Raw genomic sequence first — 25,455 nt, 5'->3', positions numbered from 1 at the left:
CATTTTAAGTATTTTTTTTTAGTAGTAACCGTAAAAGATATTTTCTACTTACACATAAAAATCTTTAATTATAAATCTTATACTAGGAATTATATTTAAATTTTAATTAGCTTTAAGTAAAATCTTGATTTGGAATAAAAAATGTTATCAGGATAAGACATTTCACTAAAAATCATTAATTACGTCTTGTATGAGATCAGTGATTGAGAAAGCTAACCATTCATGCCAATAAAGTGATAAAACTGAAGTAAAAAGTAGCGAAAAAGTTAAAGTAAAAAAAAAAAAAAGTTGAAGATGCTTCTGAAATATTATAGATTAATGAGAATGGTGCAGAGGCAAAAGTAAGTAAGAAGGATGAGATAGCTTTACCCCTCCGCTAACCGCTGCACTTGTTGTGCACACGACACGCGGTCGGTCATTATTTATAAACCAAACGGAACCAAAACCACCGCACCACACCGCCTATTTATACTTAAACGCCTTAATCAATCTATCAATTCATTAATTATGATAAACCTCAGGTTAAGGAAGATCATATTTATCACTCTGCATTCAAACACAGATTTAGTCGGCCCGTCATTCCAGTCTCTATCTTTTATTTTAAATTAAACATTATTTAAGCATTATAAGAATTTAATGAAGAAAACTATATCAACGTTTTAAGAAATTTATTTTAAATTTAACTCAATTTTATAAAATTAGATTAATTATAAGATCAGATTTGTATTTATTCATATAATATAAAAATGATATAATATGTAATTAAAAAAATACATCCCGAATATATATATATATATATATAAAAGGTAAGATTAGATATCATTAATAATCTGATAACGAATTAAATATTAGATTCAACTATACCATAAATTTTGTTAAAATATACTCTAACTTATAATATCATGTTAAGATTAAACTTTGAACCTAATTAAATTTTACAAAGTTAATTTATAAAATAAAATTTATGTTTAGTTATATAATATAAATTTGTGTTTTATTTTGTAAATCAAGCATCAAGAATTTAACTTATAATGTCTCGTTCAATAATCTATTATTATTTTCTCTATGAATTTTAAGCCGATAATTATAATAAAGTTGAAGAATATTTTCCTCCTTGTATATTTAAACATGGGACGACTCTGTATTGTGCTATAAAATAAGCAGTCCAAAACCTATGATACACAAAAACATGACCAGAGTTGTAGCTGACCCATTTAATAAAAAAATGGCAGCCTCCAAAGTCAGAAGTAATAGGAAGAAGTCATTCTTATAAAACAAGAATCTAGGTTTAGGATTTGTATTATTTTATTCAGAGGTCGGTGTCAACATAGATAAGTCATACCCCTTCTCTTACAAGCCTATGTTATATATATACACACACACCCCTTCTGTTCAGCATCATTGTCACTGATAACAACAGATATCTGCACACCAGAATCATTAGAAAAAGGGTTTCATTTGGGGTATTGGATTAATTACAAGATGAATTGTTTTATGGTTTGTCAATCTCGTTTGTGGGTAGTGACCATTGTGTTCTACACATGCGTTTTGATCCCACTGATGCAACTCAAGAGAAGCATTACAGTGTTGTTCTCTTGTGAGACCAAATGTGTGGCCAAAGACATGGAGTTCCCAGAAACTCCTTCCCTACCTGTGGCAAGGTACCAAGATTTAAATTGCCATAACTGTGACGCAGAGAGAGAAGAAATTTGCTCCATTTGCTTGGTGGAATATGAAGGAGAAGATGCAGTAAGCAAATTGGGAATGTGTGGCCATGTTTTTCATCTCAATTGCATTGAGCAATGGATACTTCGCAATCAATTCTCTTGTCCACTTTGTAGATCTTTTTTATTTTCTCGTATACATGCTCAGAATTAGGTTCATGTCTGTGTTCTTGTAATTGAATTTTGTTAGATGAGAGTTGAAAGTGATGTTGAAGCATTTTGTCAGAAAACATAATTGAAACGTGTTTAGGTTAATCTAGTCATGTAATTTTTTTTATTGAGGTAAAAGTAATCCTTGAGGTTGTTCCTGTTCCTGTTCCTTAGCAGTTTTTGATTTAAATTAAATTTAAAATAGTAACACGCGCTTTCCATTTAATAAAAAAACTATTTTCTCAAAAATATATATTCTTTTCTTCCAGAGGAAAAAGTGAAAAAAAATAATGTAGTAAATTAAAGAGGAATAAAAATAGGGAAATGAAAGCGAAAAAGTGAAAAGATCGAGATCACCGAGTGCAGAAGCAAAGTGGGTGGAATGAGGAATGTGCATTGCATGCGATACACCGATAGACATATAAATCGTTGAATCAAATTGAAAAGCGAAGCAATTGAATGAACGATTGGTGTGAAGATGGAGGGAATGTGGGAGAACATCCTTCGAAACCATCAGAACTCGCTCAAATCCTTATTCCACCGTAGCAAGCCTTCTTCGCCGGACGCCGCCTCCGCCGCCGATGACTCCGCCAATTCCTCCAAACCCATCCCTCAGCTCTCTCCTCTCGCCAACTCCGTCGTCTCTCGCTGTTCCAAGTTATTCTCCTCACTCTTTCGCTCTATTTTTCATTTCTTTTTCATTTCGTTTTCATTTTCATTTCATTACCAATGAATGCGTTTGGTGGTGTGTGCAGGATCCTTGGAATGTCCACGCAGGAATTGCAACACTGCTTCGATTCGGAACTCCCTTCCAGCGTGAAAGAGCTTCTCACCTACGCTAGACACCTCTTGGAGTTCTGTTCCTACAAAGCGCTTCACAAACTCAGTGAAAGCTCCGATTTTTTAAACGACAAGGAATTCCGTCGTTTAACCTTTGACATGATGCTTGCATGGGAGGCTCCCAGCGTCCAAACCCTTCCAGTTCAGTCCATTCTCTTTTCCACACATTCATCATCCTTTCATCATCATCATCATGTAATTCTTTGGTGCATTGCAGGAAACGCCCGGGTCGAGTAAAGAGGAAACCGTTGGGGAGGAGGATGACTCCTCCTTGTTTTATACAAGTTCCACAAATATGGCGCTTCAGGTTTCACCAACAATGCAATCCTATCCCATTATCATGCTATAAAATTGAAGAGAAAAAAAAAACTATGTACTAGCAATGTAAAAAGTTTATATACTGTCATCCAATCACAAATTGTTATGTAGGTTAAGGAATTTGCACTGCTTTTCAGTCACAAATGTTATGTAGAGGTGTGTTTGTGTGTGTGTGTGTGTGTGTTTTTTTCAATGATCAACTTATAAGTCATATTCATCACGGTTGACAGTGGAAATGTTTTTACATTGCTGGTACAGGACTATTAAACTCTAAATTGGATAGTCATTCAAGAATGTTGTTGATGATGTAATTGCAATGTGTTTTATTTAGGTTGATGACAAGAAGACGGTTGGTCAAGAGGCTTTCTCGCGGATTGCTCCTGTGTGTGTTCCCATTGCTGATGTTGTAACTGTCCACAATCTCTTCTATGCACTCACGAGTACTTCCGCACATAGGCTTCATTTTCTTGTTTATGACAAATACCTGAGATTCCTTGATAAGTACGATTATTGTTTCTTTCTCCTTCCACTTCGTTACCTTTTTTGTGTACTTCCTGCATTGCTGAACCTTTGTCTTTTAATGACGGCCAAATAGTGTCATGTGATCCATGTAGTTAACCTCGCCTAATGGAATAAGGTTTTGTTGTTGTTGTTTGTGTACTTGCTGACACTAGTTGCACGCAGGGTTATCAAGAATTCTAAGAGTGTGATGGCTGCGTCTGTTGTAAATCTTCAACTTGCTGACGATGAGATTGTCCTTGATGTTGACGGAACAATTCCAACTCAACCTGTTCTTCAACATATTGGAATCGTTGCATGGCCTGGTGAGTCGTTCATTCTAATACCCAAAACCGATTTTATTCGTTGAAATAGTTTAGTTGTCCATGTTGATTTTAGTTCTCCAACATGTTGGAATTTATTACTAGGATTATTACATATTCAAATAGCTTGCATAGGTGGTTAGCAGCTCTCACTGCTTAATACAATGCTGCTGCAGTCATTGAGCTACTAAGAGCCCAATCAGTCACCAAGGGCTGCACTCAAATATTTGTAGTTAATTATTTCTAGAACATTCCCTTAGTTGTTTTTCTGCACTAATTAAAGGGAAACCCTTGTGCTGGTTAGTTATCATGAATGTCTGTTTGCGTGAAAAAATCATGGCCTCCTGCATTTATGCTCAAGGGAAGTCTTTTTAGGGCCTTAATTAGAAGCTGATTTGTAGAATCCAGCAAATTGGATTGCTTGGAATGAAATAAATTATTTTAGATCACCTTTCCTTGCTGCTTTGTGTCTGAGAAATGTAGTAACAAACTGACTGGGAACCCATTGTCATCTTGCTCAGTAATGATCCATACATGTTTTCCACTTTACTCAGTTGAGCCTCAATTTTCTGACATTTTTAGGGCGGTTGACTCTGACCAATCATGCTCTGTACTTTGAGTCGCTGGGAGTTGGTATATATGAGAAAGCTGTTCGATATGATCTGTGCTCAGACTTGAAACAGGTCATAAAGCCTGATCTAACTGGACCCCTTGGTGCTCGCCTGTTTGATAAAGCTGTGATGTACAAGTCAACTTCTGTGTATGTTATCTGTTGACAAATTTCATCAGACTTTTATATGCATTTCATTAGCTTTCCACTTGAATTTTATGATTTTTCACTATGTATTGACAGAGCAGAGCCTGCATATTTTGAATTCCCTGAATTTAAAGCAAACCTGCGTCGTGACTATTGGTTGGACATTAGTCTGGAGATCTTACGTGCTCACAAGTTTATCAGGAAATACAACCTTAAAGAGACACAAAAACTAGAAGTACTTGCCAGGGCTATTCTGGGCATTTTCCGTTATCGTGCAGTTAGAGAAGCTTTCCGGTTTTTCTCATCCCACTATAAAACTTTACTTACTTTTAACCTAGCTGAAAATCTTCCACGGGGAGACCTAATCTTGGAAACCATGTCACATAACTTAGCAAATTTGACTGCTGTTTCTGGTAAACGTGATGTTCCTGCGTCTAAAGATACAAAAGGGCATCTGTCAGTGTCTCCAGGTGCAGTTATAGCACTTTTCTATCTTGGATTCAGACCAAAAATGGTGGTTGATATTTGTGAGGGAACAACTTTTGTTAGTGATATTCGGGTTGGTGAGATACATCCCCTGGAAATGGCAGTGAAAAAGTCCCTTCTGGACACTGGAAAAGCTGAAGCTGCACAAGCAACCGTGGACCAAGTGAAGGTGGAGGGAATTGATACAAATGTTGCTGTAATGAAGGTTCGCTATTATTTACATTCCATACTCCTTTTTTCTTTGGAAAAAATAAATCTGAGCTCCTTTGGTCATTGAAATTATAGTGAAGTTAAGATGATTAATTAGAAAGGAAACTAAGGAATTTGTTGTAATATGCTGTAAATCCTCACCTAGTTAGATATAGCTTTGTTGTTGTCGTAACATGCTGAGACTAAAATTGAATAGGCTCCTTCAGCTTGTTATTTTGCTTCATACTTGAAATATATTTCAATTTTAAACCAGAAAAATATGTATGTTGGCTTGGCTTAGGATATCCATTGAATGACTTAGCTTTTCAAACTCAAACTATAAGGTTTCCCAAGTGGATAATGGAAAAATAAAAGGAACCAATATTTTTTGTATATGTGGTAGTATGATTAATTCTTTTAACTCTTTGTAGGAACTACTATTCCCCGTCATTGTAGCTGCTAACCGACTACAGCTATTGGCCTCATGGAAAGACTTTTACAAATCAGCAACCTTTTTGCTACTCACCTGTTATATGATTATAAGGTAATTGCTTTATTGTAAAATCAGCATATGAATGGGTTTGGCCCACGTTAACATCCTTTGTCATTTGATATCTGATGTTTCAAATTGGTGAGTTCTGTATAGACGTCAGTACCACTTATTTTTTGTTAATAGGTAGCTTTCATTCTCAACTCTCACAATCTGATTTACAAAAAAAAAAAAAAAAAATTCCCAACATTACAAAAGGGTTTTGTGGGTTTTATTGTCTCAATTTTTGTCCCGTCAATTATAAATCTAATAATCATAACCACTTGATCTAAATCCCTAAGATAATGGGTAAGACACAACACCGATTTCCTTAGTTTATTAGCATTTTCCTCACACATATAAATGGACAAAGCTCAAGTTAATCACTATTCGGCGTTGAGTTTTATGTATTGATTATTGAGAAAAATGACCATAATGTATTCTTTATGTTATTTAACAAGTGCATGTCTAATGTACGTCTAATCACCACTTTGTTCTGCCTTTAATCTGTTCATGATATTTTTCGCACCATTCTGCTTACAGGGGGTGGATCCAGTACATTCTGCCATCCATTTTTGTGTTTATTGCAATTCTCATGCTCTGGAGAAGGTATTTCAGAAAGGGAAGGTCATTAGAAGCCTTCATAGTAACTCCTCCCGCAAATCGAAATGCTGTAGAACAACTGCTCACATTACAAGAGGCGATTACACATTTTGAATCACTCATTCAAGCTGCAAATATTACTCTCCTAAAATTGAGAGCTCTTCTACTTGCTATATTACCACAGGTGAGTATCCTAGACATGCTCTATTTCTACAATGAAAAAAATTAAAATGTTGTGCATGTAGTTGGTCGAATACATAATGAGGTTTGTGCTGCGTTTCATAATCCAATGTCAGTGAAGTAGATATGTTATTAAACATAAACAAAAAAGAACTTCATTATCTGTTGGAATTTTTTCAATCTACAGAATTTTGTAAGTTATAGGAAGAGAGGGAAGAGGAGGGTAAGGCATGCTTTGATTTGAACAAAAGAAAATAAATACTGAAAATTCAAAAAAGCTCGACAGGACAAAATTGCTCTACAATCCCTCTTCAATGCCATGTTTCTTGAAGAAACCCTGGGGAGGGTACTAAAGAGAGGCTACTAAGTAAACAATCTTTGAAAGTTAAAACGCCACAAGTTGCCTTTGAGAAATGGTATTATTTTTAAAAAACATATTGCCACAACTTTTTACTGCATTACTGTTGCCATCAAAACTGATCTAATAAATCAAAACTCCTTCCACCCCAAACTTCATGGCAATTCATGACCTTAAACTCCATAAATCTACTATTCCAAGTATAGGGCTACAGTACAAGGTAAATGTAAACATACTAAATGCATGTATCAAGAGTGAAGAATTTCTGGATTATATTAATTATTAATACTCCTGCCCCTTGTAAGATTCAATCTAGAATGTTTACCGCCTTACTTTTTTTTTTTTTTTACAAAATACCTTTTCATTATTAATTATTTTTCTGAGTTCAAAAAATTACAGGTAAAGTGCATTGTCTTAAATTATTTGGTTGTCTAGCTTTGTCATGGATAAAGAACATTTTGGAAGACTGATATTTTTCCCTTGAGCTAACATTTTCGATTGAGTTAAATGGTTCATTTTTAATGAGTACAGTAACAGCAAATTAATACCCGCTCCCTAGTCTACAATTTCTTTACCTAAAAAAGTTGTTTAGCATATAAATAATGGGATCATTCGTAGTACTCTGCGAGTTTCCTATATTATATAGTATCTGCTGATTGGAAAGCAAGTTTCCTGGAGAGTTAACCTTTTTCTGAAGTTTAGCATTTGTTGTGCAGGCAACAGAGAAGGTAGCACTAATACTTGTATTCATAGCAGCTGTATTTGCTTTTGTTCCACCAAAATATATATTTTTGGTAGTATTCCTTGAGTATTACACAAGAGAGATGCCATGTAGGAAGGAAAGTAGTGATAGATGGATAAGGCGGATTAGAGAATGGTGGATCAGAATACCAGCTGCTCCTGTTCAGCTCATTAAGCCTGAAGACTCCAAAAAAAGAAAATGACATTACTTTATAATATCATACGCTCCAAGGTTGACATCATTTTCTGGGTAACTATCATTCATCAACCATATAATTTAGTTCCTTTATTTTTTTTCTTTTGTCTATTGTTCAAGTATGAATCCTTCTCGTATTTGGCAGCATAGTTGTATATTCTTCTCTTACCTCTTCTATGCTTCCAACTTATATAGAGGTAGTTTGGATCTTTTGTACGTCATCATAGTGATGTGCTGAAGAAATTTTGACAAAAACAAGCTTATTTTCGATGTCATTACCTTTAAATTTTAGTAGATATAATAATCAATTTATTGATGTAATAGAATTTGATATAGGCATGACTAAATACTTGTTTGTGGGAAAAATATGTAAATATCCAAAATTGATCCTACGAAAACGTCCTGAAATTCAATTTATTCTTGAGTAAACACCACACAATTCTCAAAATTGTACACGAGTCATTTTAATCTTTCTTTGACGTTCGGTGAGTATTTTCAAGATTCAATTTAGCTCGTTAATAGTATGTTGTACACTAATTAATACCCATGTATTCTTTTGAAAAAACTGATTATTTATTAAGATTTGAAATAAAATAACTAATGGGACAACGTATTTTGTGTATATAAATCTTAAAAAAATCTAATGATTTTTTATTTCTTCAAGCTTTAAGGAACAAATTGGATGTTTCGTAAAAAAATATGTTCTACTCTACATTTTCATTTCGTAAAAAAACGAATTAGTAATACAATGTTTACTGCGCCTTTTCCCCCTCCCCTCTTACATATATCACAACATAATGTGAATAATATTTGCACGTAATTCCTTCATTTCGCAAAGGCCTTTGCTCAAATTCTGAAATCTTCTCTACTTCTGATAGAATATGAACTACTCGATTCTCTTTTATACATTTTCTGGCCAGAACTCTCTGTAAAAAGCTCGTTCAAACTCCTTCTCTTGCATTTTCTTCTCAAACTCCTGCATCTTTCTCATCCGTTTAGACAATGCTTTGCTTTTCTTTTGAGGTAAATGATCCTGAAATTATTTGCAGTCAATGAAAAACAGTAAAAAACTAATGAAGCCACCACAGTAAGTTCGAAATATTGTATTCACATCAACATGCCTAAAATATGCAAAAAATTTAAAAATACAGAAAGTTCAAAATGATCTCGCCTCAACGATCCAACAGTGTAGCATTTCTTTTTACACGCAAAAAGAACCCTTTAATGAACTTAAATGTGCAAATTCCTAAAGTATATTCCCAGTAACATGACAATGTCAAATATTAAAAATCAAGAGTTTTAGATACTCTCGTCGTGACACAGGGTCTAATATAAAATTACATAACAGGTTAATTTGGACACATCCCAATTATATTCAACAGTTCAAAATATCCCCAACTTGGAAATAAACGGCCAGTGATTGTTTGCAGGGACTAGAGTAAGAATAAGACAGAGAATGCATCATTTCAAGGTTGTCAAACTAGCAAGTTACTTTATTACAGTTCCAGGGCTGAAAAATGAGTTGAACCACATGAAAGAATCCTTTTTCTCAAGCAAATTTGTTCAGACTCAAACTTATGAGTCTAAGCCTGACGAACAAATTCAACTTGTCAACCCCTCAACACCAAAGAATACATTTTGCTTAGTGTTCCTTCAAGTTTTCTCCTTGATCACCCGCACCAAATTTTACAAAAATAAATAAAAAAAGGAATTTGAAGAATCAGTCTATTTCAATCAAGTAAACTTGGAACCAACATTCTTTAAATAATAAAACCTTTCCCATTCATCCTCCAACTCCAAACAAAAAGGTAGTATTTTCATGGTTATTTCATGCTTCTGGATATGTCAAGCCAAAGTTCTTTCTACCATTTAAGATTGTTTAGGTAAACTTTTACAAATAGATGCAAACAGAGCACTAGTATAAAAACCCTAGGCAGTGATCTAAAAGACAATCTTAAGAAAATATTACCTCTTGACTGGTCCCTTCAGAGGAATCGCTATGATCCGGTTTCACTTTCACAGCCTTTTTCTTCACTTTATCTGCTCCCAAACCTCGTTTATTATTCTTTACATAAGTTTCCACAGGTTCTAATCTACCCTGTTTCCATAACAAATTATTCATCAGAATTATTGCAATTATCAAGATCATTATACTTGTTTTCTATAATCATAAATAAATAGATTACAATTTGTGGAGACAAAAGTATTTCCGAAATACGAGCTTAACAGCTACTTATGTATCAGGATGAGAAAACAAGCACACCTTTGTTTCTATACATTATGCAGGTATTCCATCATTTATTATGCCACAGATCCAGTTTTAAGTATAACATAAGTAATTTAGAATATAAAGCAAATAGACCGCACAATTCACAATCTCTAACATAACACTGAAGGTTGATGAGGTGTTAAGTAAAGATTTTTGTTCACCAAGCATGTGTTTTTTGAATTAAGAACATTTAATGCTCAGGTAAAGTGTTACTAAAATAAACAAATTTACACAAGTAATCTCCCCAGAATTAGAAATCATGAAAATGCTCTATATGAACTATTACGAATCAACAGAAGGGTTGAATGTTACGAATTCAACATTTACAAATATTTTTTTGAGAGCAAATTCCATCATTCAGTTAGAAAAAGAGAGAGTAAGAAAGAAAACCTGCTCAGATACTCCAAGACCAGTCCCTTCTTTCCAACCTTGTTTCTTCAATAGCTGCATAAAACAGCACCCCAAATTATATTTCCACGAACCGAGAGAAAAGGAATTACAAAACCAAAAAAGAACCACAGCACGTAAAATGAAATAAAGCTAAGAAGCAAAGTACTTGAAATCCAATATTGGAAGAGTTTATTGCTGTTGCTGAACTCGACATCTCTTCCATGGCTTTTCGACCTTAATCTGCATACATTATCAAACAAAAAGCATTCATACACTGGAAAAATCATGATCAAATCAAAGCATTTAAAGTTCCAAAATTTCTTTTTGAAAAACTGATCATTTGATCCCTAAACCCCCTTTTCCCGTTTCAATTGCGACTTTATAACCGTCGAAAAAACCACATACCCAGCCCCCAAACACCAACAATAATAATCGAAAAAATTGAGTATGAATTTGGAGTATGTTGCTACCTACCTCGGAACTTGTCAGAATTTAGAAGAAACAAATCGTCGCGTTTTTCTTTTATTCTTACCCCTTCTTCCAATTTATGTTTTGCTTTTTTTCATTTGGTTTTCAATTTTTCTTTTTAGTTTTAAGTTATTAAAAACCAAGAAATCCCTAGGGTGACAAAAATTTTTTTAGGGATTTTGCTTTGTGCACCCCGTGATTAATATCAGCACCTCTATGTTAATTCTAAAATTACTAAAATAACCTGCGGCTTTGGTTGTCACACTATTTTAGATGTGACAGCCACCTCAATACAATTACGCTAGCAGAAAAGATTATACTGATTTGTTTTCAAAAAAACGAAAAATAATTTAAGGCCCATATCAAATAATTTAAACAAAAATTATAATGAAAAAAACAATTAAACCTTTTAAATATAAAAAAGATAAAATGATCATTTTAAAAATTATGTAGATTCTGAGAGTAATTATGAGATACATACATATACATATGTTTATTAAACTCATAAAATCATGAAAAATATTCTTTCATCAAAATATCATCTTTATCAAAACACTATGTAAAATCTGTATCCAAATCAATTATCAATTTCTTTAATAAAAAATAACTACAATTTAACCCAACTTATTATTCACACATACAAATAAAAGACAAAAAAAAAATATTTCTATCTTTTACTTTTTTTCTTCATTTTTCTTCCTTAAAACTTTCCTTTTTCAATTTTCATCGATCACCACGTTGCTATTAAATTTTTTTTCCTAATTCTTCCATATATATATATATATATATATATATATATATATATATATATATATATATATATATATATATATATATATATATATATATATATATATATTATTTTATTCTTATTTATTATTATCTAACAATTATATATAAAAATATATAAAATAACTCATAATATCTATCTAACAATATTTTATGATATCTTTTAATTTATATCTATATAATATTAAAAAATTATCACTAATATCTAATAATTTTTTTTTCTAATAAAATAATTATTCATCGATTCTTATTTTTTTTTAAATAAATACTTTAAATAAATAAAATTTTCAAATTAAATTATAAGTAACAAATTTACTTAAAATATTTAATCCTATTTATATATTTTTCTAATTATTAAAAAATTATGTTCTCACACCCACCGTTACTCTTTCAACTATCAACCTCTTTTTGCAATTTTTCAGTTTCGCTGTAGATAAACTTTCTCTCGAGCACCTTCATTTCGCTGGCTCAAAAATTTCAACTCAACGCATTTGGTTTTCCATCTTTCTGTTCACTCACTCACCTTTTTTGTTGTTTCCCTTTTGCAGAACTTTGAATGAAGAAATGGCGCTGCCACATTCCATCACTCTGCCCTTCTCCTCTATCGTTTCATCTAGGGTTACAAAACAGAGCTCCAATTCATGTTTTCTTCCTAAACATAAACCAACCAAGCACCTTCTCAATTTTACCCTTCCCTTAAGCCTGGCAAGTATATTAATCTCTTCTCCTTGCAATTTTTCTACGACCCTTTTGGATAAAATCAGTTTCTTCATAGATTACTCAGAGGAGAAGAAAATAAGAAGTCAAAAAGGAAATGAATTGAGATTCTTAGCTTTTCGACAAATTAGATGGAATATTTTTTATAAAAATTCAGAACTTCAGTTTTTTTTTTTTTAACTTGCAATTCATTTTCATCTTCTCACGTTCATTTTCTCCGAAGTGTTTATGGAGAAATTCATTCAATTAAGGTCTAAGTTTTGAGTGTTAAGTTTGATAAACTGTTATATTTCTCTCAAACAGGATGGTAATAGCAGAAAAATAAGAATCTCAAGCAGAGTCCAAGCACTCAAATCTGACGGTGGTAAATGGAAAAAAACATCTAGTGACTCTGATGATGATGATGATGATGATGATGATGAGAACGATGCACCAACTGGGTCTGCTAAAAATGACCCTTACCTTATGAGTCTGGAGGAGAGACTGGAATGGAGGAGGGCGATTAGACAGGTGTTGGATAAGGAACCCAATGTAGAAGAGGAATTAGAGCCTGAGGAAAAGAAGAAAAAACTGCAGAAGCTTATGGATGATTACTCTCTTGTTGTGGATGAGGATGATCCAAACTGGCCTGAAGATGCTGATGGCTGGGGATTCAGCTTGGGTCAGTTTTTTGACAAAATTACTATCAAGAACCAGAAAAAGGATGATGACAATGATGATAATGATGATGATGTTGACCGTCCAGAAATAGTGTGGCAAGATGATAATTACATTCGTCCAATCAAAGACATAAAAACTGCAGAATGGGAGGAGACAGTATTCAAAGACATAAGTCCCTTGATTGTTCTTGTGCACAATCGATATAGAAGGTTAACATCTGTCTGTTGTTTATTTTGTACATTTTGCAATCAAATAAAAGTAAAAGTTCTTAATTTTATTTTTAGGCCAAAGGAGAATGAAAAAATTAGGGATGAACTGGAGAAGGCTGTGCACATCATATGGAACTGCAGATTACCTTCACCAAGAGTAAGTACTCTCTGTAAAATCTTATTGCCTTTGGTTTCTGCTACTTTAGCATGAGATTTAATTTATTTTTTCTCTTATGAAAGTGTGTTGCAATTGATGCTGTTGTTGAGACTGAACTGGTAGATGCACTAAAAGTATCAGTATTCCCAGAGATTATCTTCACTAAAGCTGGCAAGATTTTATTCCGTGACAAAGGTATTCCTCTATATTACACACAAAAATATTTTAAAAAGAAGAGAAATTTATGTTTCCCGTTTCTTAATCCCTTTCCTTCTGACTTTGCTTAACTTCCATTTGGTGGTGCCTCAGCCATTCGCACCGCAGAAGAGTGGTCAAAAGTCATGGCTTACTTTTACTATGGAGCAGCTAAACCACCCTGTTTGAATAATGTGACATTTTCCCAAGAAAATATTCCTTCTATTGTCACCAATAATCCAGTGTCCTGAAAAAATCAAAGGTCCAAATTTTGAGCTCATCGTGCTGAAATATTTCAATGCAAAGATGCCTCTGACATTAGCCTTTGTACAATGAATGCAAGGGATAGCTCTATTGAATTGAATGCACATAATATGATGAAATAACTTTCATAAAAAGGCAAGAAATTTGTTAGAGCTGCCTCTTTTGATGAGTGTCCATGAAAGTCAACAGAGGAAATTAGCATCACATAGCTTGTTGGGATGAAAGAAAAATTGAACGTGGGAGATGAAAAATCGAGAGCAGGAGTCAAAACTTCATGTATCCTTGGGGCACTCTGCATATTTAGAGGATTCATTGAGTCATTTTTTGTATAAATGAGTGTTATTTGTAATAGATATGTTAAAGGGTGGTAGGAAGTTGTATTGGCTAACAGTACTGTATGAGGTTTTGATAGTTAGCCTTTGACAGAAAATAGAATATGGTGGCTAATAGTTTTATGATTGCATAAAATAATTCATTTTTCTCTGTTAAATCAGAGTAACGTGGTGGAGTAGCAAGTAGTATTTGATGTGTTTTGAAAAACTGTTTTATATGAATTTTAAACGTTACGAATTTTAAATTTTAAATTCTATTTTAGTTTTAACTTTGTTGAGTTATATTATTGAACTTGAAACTGGTAGGTAATTTGAAACACGTCCAATGTTATAAACTATTTCTTGATTCTGATCATGGTTTGTTGGTGCATAAGAATTAACTTATTTATCTTACGCAACATCATACTTCGTAATTTTAAGAAACTTGAAAAAGTTGTATCTGCTCTTTAATCTATTCACTCACATTGAAATAAATAGTTGATCACGTGTACTTGTTAACTATACGAATCAATGATGTATCTCAAACAATCTTTCCTTTTTTTTTCCATCTTGCGAGAAGTTTTCATGTTCCAACCACGGTATCGAGCTCTAGGCTGTTTTGAAATATATCAAGATATTCTAATAACTCAATTCAAATAGAGATCATTTTTTTATATAATAATTAAACAATAAAACCATTTTCAATAAAAAAACTTAAATATAAAATAAATATCCTGCGACCCAATGTTACGACAATGCACCTTTATAAGGGAATGCACATCAACTAATACATGATCATCAATGTCCAATCATTTACTGAATCACTATAATCTTACAACAAATTCAAACAAAATTTGCACCAACTTATAAGAAATATGGAACGCCTGTCTTGGGCAAAGCACAACAACTAATACATGATCATCAATGTCCAATCATTTACTGAATCACTATAATTTTACAATAAATTCAAACAAAATTTGCACGAGTCTATAAGAAATATGGAACGCCTGTCCTGGGCCCTCTCATCTGATTGTTTTCCTCTGTTTCAGTGAAAAATTTAACTTCTCTTTCCTGTCACAAAGAAGGTACAAGTTATAAGAAAATGAGGTTCCAAGTTATCTACTATAACCAGCAATTTTACATGCCTATTCACACTTGCCACATTTCCAATTTTATTCTATTTCAAGCATAGTTCCTTTATTTAAATCAATTTCCTTCGTATTTCAGATGTTAAACAAATAAATAGTTAAAGCTAAAAATAAAGTTTTTACTTATATTCATGTAAAAAGTACCTTATAACTGTTGACATGATCTCATTGATGAAAATATTCATAACATGTCCAATACAAAACATTATAAAATCAAATAAAATTAGTTATATTGGAATCCAGTTGAAAGACATACAAGACTTCATTTGTTTATCCATATGAATTGAACACATGTTCAGCAAGTTTTTACAATGATTTTTGCAGCCTGATCAACCAACTGCACTAAACTCATTACAAGATTTACAATCTATTCCGGACACAGTGATTACATCACAGCAAATTTAGCTATACTAAATTGAAGATTCCATGCCAGGTAAATAAAAGATGAAATTACATCATAACTCCATTGAAAGTTCAATAGTGACCACCGTATAAAACCGCGAGGCAACCATCTCATGACAATGGAGTCGTTATAGAATAAGCAGTATTTGATGCAATCAATCAAGGGAAAAGAAAAGCACCATGATACCACAAATTCAAATGAAGTGACCGGGATTAAAATAGCAGAAATAGATTTAGACAAAACAAAAGGCTTCAGATGACTCACCATATTTTCATTGAAACTCAGAATAGAAGCTACATTTCCACATCGGTAACAGTAATTAGGTGCAGACCATACCTGCAAATTTCCAAGGGAATCACTATTAACCACTAAATATTTACCAGACTGAAATTATATTTGAAAAAGTTAAAGGGTAAATAAAATGTAAGGTAATGTACGAAACATACAGTTACAAGGCCTTTATCTGGGAACATATACTTGAGGCCTTCTTGAACAAGTTGATGTGCTCGACAAACAAGATCAAGATTATTTATGTGATTGAACTACATTAAAAAAAAATGCACTGGTAAGATTAAAGCATAATATTCAATTCTAAAAGCAATAAGAAATAGATTGCATTACCTCAGACGTGACTCTAGATCCAAATAGCCAACCTGCACCACGGGGACTTACTGCCCATGTTTCAATATCTTCAGGATCACTCCACATTAGATCACAGAAAGGACCCTCGTGAGGAATTTCACAGTTCCGATCAATGATCCTTATCTGCAATAAAAAAAAAATTATCACTATCTATTAATCAAGATAGAAAATAGGTTTTGTTAAGACTGACAAAAACCACAATTCATTTATCATAAAAAAATTGAGAAACTGAGTATTTTTCTAGAGAGCTTATTAAAAAGCAAATATAATTTTTTTGTGCTCCAATATGATTGACAAATTTAAAGTAATTCAAACAAAATACCAAAACGGTTAGCAGTGAAGGCTTTCTGAAGTCAAACAAAAACAGGTCACATAATAAGTTAGAATTAAAAATTAAAGAAAAGGAAAATATACATGTGTTCATCTGTTCATGTTCCTGCCAAAAGTCAAAATAGTATGGGAATCATGGGGAACAAGGACCAGCACGCAGGCTAAGTTAAAAGACATCATGAAAGCAGAGTCAAGAACCATAAATTCAGAAACATCAAATATGCAATTTGACAGTACATGTAATGTATCCACAAACACACAGGGTATGGAGGCATTATAAGATGACAAATTGACACCATGGTGCAATGTGGGTATTGAAAATTGCACATTGTTAATTGAAAAGATATAACTAGACTGCTGAAAACAATGGTGAATCTAGAATTTTTTCTCCGTGGGGGCAAATAATAATTTATAATATTTTTCACAAAGTCCATATTTTACTAAAAAATAAATATAAAATACTTTATTTTCAATATCATATTATGTTTGAGCTTTCACCACAATTGTAATATTGGGGCACGATATAAATTTTAATGGAGGCCATTTTTTTTTCATATGTTAACAAATAAAATAAAATAAAAAATCTTGTGGGGGCAATTTCCCTCACAAGACATAATGTGCATCCACCAGTGCCTAAAAACAACGCATGTGAGGTGACAGTCTATGGCATAAGTATTGTGTTTGGCTAATAATTAAGAAGGGGGCTAGAGGACCTGATCAATTGAGCGAATGTCAGGAGAAAGGCCACCATGAACACAAAGCACCTGGGTCAAGCATAAGATGTAGAAGACTTAATTTTGAACAAGCAACATCAAGCAGAAGTCAAATGAGAGAAGAGAGTAAAAGATATTTACAGTTCCATCAATAATTGCAGAAAGTGTTAGATAGTCAAACACATCTGTACAATACCGCCATGCATTGGCATTGCCGTACTTCCTCTGGCATTCATCATAAAATCCGTAGACCTATCAAAACAGTAAATTAAAAAATTAACATAAATCAGCATGATACTTTGGCATATCTGGTCTAAGTTTCCACAATCATATCTCCATTATGAAATCTAGCATTGGAATGACATACATGGAAGTCTTTTATTTAAACAGTAGAGGGGCGTAAATAATGCAAAACAATGATATTTTCTATCTCAAAACCACTATTAAATTATAAAAGAACAGCCTTTTCATTTTATTTTCAATCCAGCTATGGAACCTGACATGGGGTCAAAGTACAAAATGGACCACAGGAAATAAATCATGGCTGGCGTGAAATTTTCGGAACCCTCACCAAATTTATAAAGGTGAGAATAGAGGGAAGGAGAGAAAGTTTAAAGGTTTGTTTATATTAGCGTAAGACATATTTAGAAAGTTGTATTATGTCCATAATTTACTCTTTCAAAGTTAAGCACCATCACCTCTTCATTTTTTTCAAAATAATGGATTGGCTGATGGAAAAATCACTTATCATCCATTAAGATTTTGTTGACTAATTATTTTCTTATAGTTATTGTTTTATTTTTCTAATAAAAACATGTATAGTCCTAATAATAATTATACAACTTTTTAACATGTGTATATACAGCCTTGTTTTTAGTGCCCTCCATAATTTGAGGTCCTGAGCAGTCGCCTACCTTGATTGTGCTCAGGGTCACCTCAGAAATAAACATTAGCACCCAGTACCACCACCAAAGCTTATTTGCAATTTTGCTAGCCTGTAATTTTTAAGGCTTACTACCATCATTACATCACTAAGAACATTTCAACCAAGGTTGCTTTAATAATCCGTTACTTTCCAGAAAAAATCACTTGCCTTTTTATGTTATTATAATATAAATAGGAAAAAAATGTATGTTAGTTAGTCAGTTAGTATTGGTTAGCATTTTAACAACTGTTTGATAGCTGCCCACAAACGAAACATTTCTATTGTATTTTATAGTTCTTTAATCCCTTTGTTTCTCTCGTATTTCTCTCTACTCTTTACATATATTGTTCCTCTTTTCTCTTCCCCTGTTTCTTTCTCTTCCCACTTAAATCTATCGGTGGTATCTAGAGCTTTACTGTCCTGGGCCATCAGACATAATCTTTCCACCAATGAGCACTGGAACACATGAAATGAAAGAAAACCTCATTCAAATTGTGCAATGCTTACTATCAGAGATGGAGGCAGACACAATCATTCTGTCAAAAAGGGAGAGTGGACAACCAGCCCAATTTACAAATATGGAATTTATGAAATCTCCAAGAGCAGATGTTCTAGCTAAGATACTTAAATGTGAAAGAAAGATACTTCGAGCAGGATGAAACTCCTAATGTCATGAAGATTAACATGGTGGGTATGGGATTGGATGATTAGTGGCACCAAGAGTATGGAAGATAAAAGATCCCTAATGGTCATAAATTCCATTAGTTTTCGTAGCCATTTTCAAATTTCAAACAAAACAACCATCTCCTAACATTGATTACAGCTTCAGAAAATTCCAAGCAACTACATTCCTATAGTTTAGCCAATTCAAGCTTAAAAATTTCAAAAGGACTAAATTTAAAAATGCCAATAATCAATTATTGGACGCAGAAAAAAAACCTTGTGAACTCGACAATACTAGCAAATGGTGGAAAATTAAGTAAGATTGCATCACTGCAATTGGCAAGTGATACTGTCATACACATGTAATCACACAACTAAAACTTTTTAATATCATAACTAACTAGCATGCTAGACTGACAAGATTCAGAAATATGTTGTAGACCCCTCCCAGCTGAATAAAAATATATAAAAATCAGTAAGTTTAGAATGATTCATGTAAAGATTTCATTCACAAGGCGTACCTGGGTTAATTGTCTACTTTCATGATTTCCACGTAAAAGAGTAATGTTAGCTGGGTATCTATGAAATTACAGAAAAATAAAGGATTGATAAATTTTAAAAGGAAAAAAAAAAAAACTAAGAATCACACACCAATAACTGCTTCTCAACAAAAGACATAAATAATACAGCAAATGAAAGATGCAATATATCTAGCGTTTGAGCTTAAAATATGACCAGTGAAATCTAGAAGTTTACAATCACGTTTTTTGTGCCATGTTAAGCTGTAGATAAAATCTTTACAGAAGAGCTCACTGATTAATATGTTCATGTTTGGCCATCCATGCAAGAGCTTGGACATATTTCAGAAAACTTGATCAATCTTATTCCTTCCAAGGAGAAGAAACCAAGAATTGCATACCGTTTGCAAAATCTTATCAGATACTTAAATGGTGATCACAAAAACAAAGACAGAAAATAAATGTAGAAACACTTTTGCTTCCTCCTTCCCAAACCTTACTTGAAATTTGCCCTGTGAATCCCTTTATCATTACCACCTTTTTATGCTAACTGACCCCTAGAACTACCCACACCACATAACCTTCCTTTTTTTACATGAAACACCAACCATTATTGCCCTCCTTTTCTTCCTACTGTACACCACAGGACCAAAGGGTCAAATGGTCTAAATCCAAAAATAAAAACCACAATTAATGCTCCAATGTAGAATTTGAATACAACAATAGAAGACCAAATAAAGTTTGTGGTTCCAATGGTAAGGACAAGCTGTGTAGTAAAAACTAAAATAGAAGTATTTAAAACTATCACTGAATTAATTATATGATCATATTCATAAAAGTGTACCACTTGCAGATGGATGTATCTGCCCAAAGTCAAATATGCTACCAATTAAAGACTGTGGTGAAGTGTCGTAAGTATTTTGGTATTATAATTGAACAAGAATAACTAACAATATATATGTTATGTATATTGTCATCCAGTCACGGATTCTTGAATATGGCAAGATTACTGAATTTTACAGTAATTACCTTCAAAGGTATCTAAGGCACTTTCTAATAAGTTAACCATGTAAAAATCTTTAAACTGACGTGGTATTAGACACTTTGATGCTAGGTGGGACTTAATCTTAAAACTTTTTTTAAATGCCTACGGCTAAGACAAATTCCAAGTGAAAATCTTATTAACAACTCATGCAAAAAGCAATAGCATGTCAAGTGTCAAAAGAGGTGCAAGCATAAGGACATACCTAGCTTTTAGAAGTAAAAGGATGGTAAAAACCTCAAGACTATTGTAACCTCGATCAACAAAGTCTCCCTGCCATGCATTTACGAAAATATAAAACTTGAAAAACAAATATTAAATCATTGAAGTCAAAGTCAATGTAAAAATAAGGGTGTAAAAAATACCATAAAAATATAATTTGTCTCGGGCACATGACCCCCGGTTTGGAAAAGTTTCATCAGATCATGGAATTGACCATGAATATCACCACAAACAGTGACCGGACTATTGACAGGTTGCACATTGGACTCCTCGATAAGGATCTCTTTTACCTAAGGTATTTGAAAAAAACAACTTTTTGTTATGGATTGAATAGAAACAAAAGAATATGCATGTTAGTATAAAACATGTTTTAGTAGTAACACCAAGGTGCACAAATGACAATTATAACTAGTAGCCTTGACAACCACTGTACAGCAACCTGTGTTATTACCAAGTTACTAACCTCATTCCCCGTAGCATCCGCAAACAAAATATGGCTAACTTATCACAAAATAATACAACCATGCCCAGCAATAAGCACAATGCAAACAAAGGCAGCCCAAGCCAAAACGTAATTGTTTTCTAGCAGGATTTCAGAATAACGCCAAACATCCTTTGGAGATTGAATTAAGTTGGCCCATGAAATGTCACTGCCAAACAAGATTATTTCTACTGTAATGAACTATGATATTTTCTTCACATGCTACTAAGAGTTCTTATACTCCAACCTCTCATTTACTGCAGACGGCTTTTAATAAAAACTTTTCAATGTAACTATGGACTTTATTGGAAAAAACTTCTCCATAAACACTTTAAGGACATAAAATCAAATAAAGATTATCTACGAACTAAAACTGTTTTAAGCACATATTAGGTTACAAAGAAACTCGTTCCGTATTTTCTTCTCCAAAATTTATCCAAGCCATTGGCCGTTAGCATAAAGGAAACAAAAACAATTTATTTAGCAATGAGACAATTACTTCGATAAATGACCAGGTTGCAACTGACTTTATTAAATACCATCCTCTTTGAATTGGGCACAATACAATGCATGAAGAGTGTGAGAAAGAAAAAACTGTAGACATGCGATACAAAGACAACACTCAGAATTTTGTTTGCGAAAAAAGTTCAACAAAAAAGGATAAAACCGTCCATGCATATTAATGCGAGAATCCGAATAATCCAATTCGGCAACAAAGGCTTGGATCGAAAAGACAATGGGAACAAAACGCATAATCAGATTCCTAATTAAGAAAAAAAAGGGGAAACGTAAAGAGAATAAAGCGTGGGCATGAGAGAGTTTTGGAGTACATATTCGCAGAGAAGTTGAAGCTCGTCTTCAAGAAGATGTTGGCCATCTTTAACCTTCAAGATCCACTGGTCCAAATCCATCGTCTCCACAAAATGGTAACGGTTCGGTTTCAGTAACGAAAGGGCAGAACAAGAACCACGGGTGCGAACGATGGATTAGGTTGAAAAGAGTCAACAAACTAACACTTTATATTCGTTAACCTTTTTTATCTCCTTCGGTGCTTACGCCTTCTGCTTATAAACTGTTCAGACTATTTTTCCCTTCAAATAAATCAAATCAAGATAATTAATTTATATAAAAAAAAAAAAAATAGGTCTACCAACAGATTATCATATCTAAAAAGAGTTGAGAGAATTGATTCTTCAATAACAAATTGCGAGGGAAAAATTTAACTTTCACAAGCCAAACCTTTGTATTATTTTTAAAAAACGGAAAGACATTATCACATTTACAATCAAAGAAATTATGGTGGAAACGTGAGTTTGATCATGACTAGATTTTTTCACTCATCCATGTAACAGAATTATTTTTTTTTTCTGCTTTTGCATTGTTATAAGTTCCAGTGGGCTCTTGGCAAAGGGTAAATTAAAGTTGCCAACTTCTCTTATGCTTTTATTTATATCGGTTAACATGGAAATGTGATTAGAATTTTATTCATCACGATCAATTGTTTTTTAAATTTAATCATTAATTTATATTATTTTAGTTTACATATTTAATTTTGATGCAGTCTCGAAAGATTGTGCGTGTCAAAACCCCACATAAGTAGGTTACGGCGACAAAATTCTATTTATAATAGCTTGAGTCGCGAGCTTCCTACAATTATTTCAAAAAATTGTCACATCAATAAATTTCTTAAAATTTGTATTTTTTCTTTTAGTTATTTGATAACCCCTCTACCTTGTTAATATTATAATTGTAGCCTCGTTCATTCCATCTTAAGTTGGGATAGACTAAAGTCTAATATAATTTTGTCCTAATTCCATCTAATTTTATTTAACATGAATTTGATTTAAGTACGTTATAATTTAATTTGATGTGTGTCTCACACAACCTAATTTTCATAAATCTATTTAGATTCAGTTTGACCAACCTGATCTTTGCATGCTCGACCTTTTTTGTGTTGTATTATATCTAAATCAATTTGACTCATTAAGACTTAATTTGATGTAGAACTGGCCTATTAAATTCTAAAATAAACTTGACCTAATTTAAGACTCTTATAGATAGTTTCTCCATGCACCTCCATAATGTTCTTCTTGCATCTCCGTGTTTGTTTTTTTTAAAAAATTGTTATTTATGAATTGTGTAATTCAAAAGTCATTTTGAATAAAATACTTTTCAAATTGTATAATTAAAATTTAGAAAAATAAAAATAAAAATTGTGAAAATGCAAAAAGAAAGTTACAGAAATAATGTAAAGGTTGTTATTTTCTAATGATTTCAAATTAATCTTTAATTCTTTTGATCCAACCTAAGGCTTTACTCATTCAACTCGACTTAGATTTTTATCATTTTTTCTTATGTGTATAATTTGTGTACTTTTATTCACTTAGGTTGTGTTTTTTTATAGATAGATTGGAATGAGAGAAAGAGGAAGAAATAAAAAAAAAGATTAGAAAGTAAAGTTGGGGTTGTTTATTTTAAGAAAACTGAAGGTGATTTTGAAATTGATTAGATAATCAAATTTGTTAAAGTTTACGATTGAATTGACTTATATGAAATATTAAAAAAAAGTTTTAATATATAAAAGATTAGACTACAAAATTGTCCATAATATTTAAAGTAATATAAAATTATGTGTAAATGATTTTGAATTATTTTTATCAATTTTATTAAATGGTTGAAATTATAAAAAAAAAAATTATTTATAAAAAAGTGAATAATGCAATATATTTAGTATGAAAATAAATATAACATTTACATTTACATATTGAATGCTCAAGTTAAAAATAATTTATTTACATCAACATTTTTTAATGATAATTTTAGAAGTAATAAATATTTTTAATGATAATTTTAGGAGTAATAAATATTCATTATAATCATAATAATTAGAGCGGTTAGAATGGGTTGGAACCGGCGAGCCAACCCGGCTTACCACGGGTTCGGGCCGAGTTGGGTTGAAATGTTTTACAAATTTCAATACGGGTTGATTTTTGACCCGACTCATTTAGAACCCGGTTCATCCGGGTTTAACCTGTGGTGAGCCGGGTTGACTCACCAACCCGCAGATAAAAGGGTAACACAAGTATTTTTACTTTTTTTTATTAAGTTGGACTTTACATTTGGGTCATGTTAGGGTGTTTTTGATCCAACACATAAATAATTTGTATTTTTTTATTTTGGTTTGTATTTGGATTGTATTAAAGTTTATTTAGATTTTAATTAGAATTACAATTTAGTTTTAACTGGAAAAAAAAAATTTCTTAATTAAGTGAACATGTGGGTCAACCCGTTTAACCCGTGATGGGTCGGACCGAGTTTGAATTTTTTTGGCTCACTAAAAAGTGAGCCGAAATGGGTTGACTCACTAAATCATCAACCCGTAGTAGATCGAGCCGGGTTGGACCAGATTACTCGTTTTGATAGTTCTAATAACAATTAAGGTTATTAATTATTATTTGCATTGTTAATTTTTAGTATTTTATTTTCATAATAAACAAATAAATACGAGTGAAGTAATTGGAAAATTAGGTATGGGTATTGCTTTCCATTGTGATAACAAATGAACCAAGAAATAAATTTGGAGGAGAATAATTTAATGAAAACGTAAGTCTGATAAAATAATTTAATAAATTTGAATACATCGTCCTCTAATCTCACCGCATACACAAAAATGATATTTGGAACGAATCCTTCTAATAATCTCTCACCACCCCTCCTTTAAACCAAAAGGAACATGAAAGTCACTGGTTCCTTAATTCTTTGTAAACAATACATCTGTGCAAAAAAACTCAAGTTAATCTTAATGATATTTATTTTTCATTTAATTTCTTTTATTTATTTGTTTTGTATAAAATCAAAGTCATGCAAGATCTAATATATATCTATTCCAATATTCATAATGCACTTACCTGATTAGACTTGTCATCTATATTTTAGGATCTATATTTTAGGATAATAATTTTACTTTATGTTACGATCTCAAGTAAACCTAGATAATATTAACTGATATGATTTGAGATATGATATCCAAGGTACATGATACAATTT

The 25,455-nt window shown here is 32.5% G+C and overlaps 4 protein-coding genes across 4 annotated transcripts; 2 read left to right on the top strand and 2 right to left on the bottom strand.

Annotated features, from left to right (window-relative positions):
* Positions 1-1,898: 1,898 nt before the first annotated feature.
* On the top strand, positions 1,899-8,167 carry LOC114192704 (polygalacturonase inhibitor (DUF639)). Its single transcript, XM_028082490.2, has 10 exons — positions 1,899-2,531; positions 2,630-2,855; positions 2,932-3,021; positions 3,364-3,533; positions 3,717-3,856; positions 4,436-4,613; positions 4,707-5,301; positions 5,717-5,829; positions 6,358-6,601; positions 7,672-8,167. The coding sequence occupies exons 1-10, from the start codon at positions 2,353-2,355 to the stop codon at positions 7,897-7,899; spliced, it is 2,163 nt and encodes a 720-aa protein (XP_027938291.2). The 5' UTR covers positions 1,899-2,352; the 3' UTR covers positions 7,900-8,167.
* A 355-nt stretch (positions 8,168-8,522) lies between these two features.
* Positions 8,523-11,148, bottom strand: LOC114190517 (D111/G-patch domain-containing protein). Its single transcript, XM_028079432.2, has 5 exons — positions 11,026-11,148; positions 10,718-10,791; positions 10,552-10,605; positions 9,862-9,990; positions 8,523-8,925 (listed from the first exon to the last, which is right to left on the bottom strand). Exons 2-5 carry the CDS (start codon positions 10,772-10,774, stop codon positions 8,794-8,796), a joined length of 372 nt encoding a protein of 123 aa, XP_027935233.2. The 5' UTR covers positions 10,775-10,791; positions 11,026-11,148; the 3' UTR covers positions 8,523-8,793.
* A 1,054-nt stretch (positions 11,149-12,202) lies between these two features.
* MRL7-L (Thioredoxin superfamily protein) lies at positions 12,203-14,500 on the top strand. The gene is made up of 5 exons (XM_085675653.1): positions 12,203-12,513; positions 12,829-13,394; positions 13,470-13,551; positions 13,635-13,746; positions 13,861-14,500. Exons 1-5 carry the CDS (start codon positions 12,373-12,375, stop codon positions 13,995-13,997), a joined length of 1,038 nt encoding a protein of 345 aa, XP_085531779.1. The 5' UTR covers positions 12,203-12,372; the 3' UTR covers positions 13,998-14,500.
* Positions 14,501-15,068: 568 nt separating this feature from the next.
* LOC114192449 (phytochrome-associated serine/threonine-protein phosphatase-like) lies at positions 15,069-22,478 on the bottom strand. The gene is made up of 10 exons (XM_028082173.1): positions 22,239-22,478; positions 21,071-21,217; positions 20,911-20,978; positions 19,667-19,724; positions 17,699-17,809; positions 17,558-17,608; positions 16,494-16,637; positions 16,319-16,414; positions 16,137-16,208; positions 15,069-15,392 (listed from the first exon to the last, which is right to left on the bottom strand). Exons 1-10 carry the CDS (start codon positions 22,317-22,319, stop codon positions 15,309-15,311), a joined length of 912 nt encoding a protein of 303 aa, XP_027937974.1. The 5' UTR covers positions 22,320-22,478; the 3' UTR covers positions 15,069-15,308.
* Between the last annotated feature and the right edge of the window lie 2,977 nt (positions 22,479-25,455).

Source organism: Vigna unguiculata, chromosome 7 (genome assembly GCF_037176805.1).
Source record: "Vigna unguiculata cultivar grain cowpea cultivar isolate G323 ecotype 2 chromosome 7, ASM3717680v1, whole genome shotgun sequence".
Classification (NCBI taxonomy): domain Eukaryota; kingdom Viridiplantae; phylum Streptophyta; class Magnoliopsida; order Fabales; family Fabaceae; genus Vigna; species Vigna unguiculata.
Note: the sequence above shows the minus strand (reverse complement) of the source record. Positions and strands in the feature narration are given on the sequence as shown.

Excerpts from the sequence above, each read along its gene's own strand:
- LOC114192704 (XM_028082490.2), top strand. The coding sequence starts at position 2,353 with ATGGAGGGAATGTGGGAGAACATCCTTCGAAACCATCAGAACTCGCTC. Across the intron at positions 2,532-2,629 it reads GTCGTCTCTCGCTGTTCCAA|GATCCTTGGAATGTCCACGC; the intron begins GTTATTCTCCTC and ends TGGTGTGTGCAG. Across the intron at positions 3,022-3,363 it reads CCACAAATATGGCGCTTCAG|GTTGATGACAAGAAGACGGT; the intron begins GTTTCACCAACA and ends TGTTTTATTTAG.
- LOC114190517 (XM_028079432.2), bottom strand. The coding sequence starts at position 10,774 with ATGGAAGAGATGTCGAGTTCAGCAACAGCAATAAACTCTTCCAATATT. Across the intron at positions 9,991-10,551 it reads GTCTTGGAGTATCTGAGCAG|GGTAGATTAGAACCTGTGGA; the intron begins GTTTTCTTTCTT and ends TTATGGAAACAG. Across the intron at positions 8,926-9,861 it reads CTGAAGGGACCAGTCAAGAG|GATCATTTACCTCAAAAGAA; the intron begins GTAATATTTTCT and ends AAATAATTTCAG.
- MRL7-L (XM_085675653.1), top strand. The coding sequence starts at position 12,373 with ATGGCGCTGCCACATTCCATCACTCTGCCCTTCTCCTCTATCGTTTCA. Across the intron at positions 12,514-12,828 it reads TTACCCTTCCCTTAAGCCTG|GATGGTAATAGCAGAAAAAT; the intron begins GCAAGTATATTA and ends TCTCTCAAACAG. Across the intron at positions 13,552-13,634 it reads GCAGATTACCTTCACCAAGA|TGTGTTGCAATTGATGCTGT; the intron begins GTAAGTACTCTC and ends CTCTTATGAAAG.
- LOC114192449 (XM_028082173.1), bottom strand. The coding sequence starts at position 22,319 with ATGGATTTGGACCAGTGGATCTTGAAGGTTAAAGATGGCCAACATCTT. Across the intron at positions 20,979-21,070 it reads AGACAAATTATATTTTTATG|GGAGACTTTGTTGATCGAGG; the intron begins GTATTTTTTACA and ends AATGCATGGCAG. Across the intron at positions 15,393-16,136 it reads TGAGTTTCAATGAAAATATG|GAAAGAGAAGTTAAATTTTT; the intron begins GTGAGTCATCTG and ends TCTTTGTGACAG.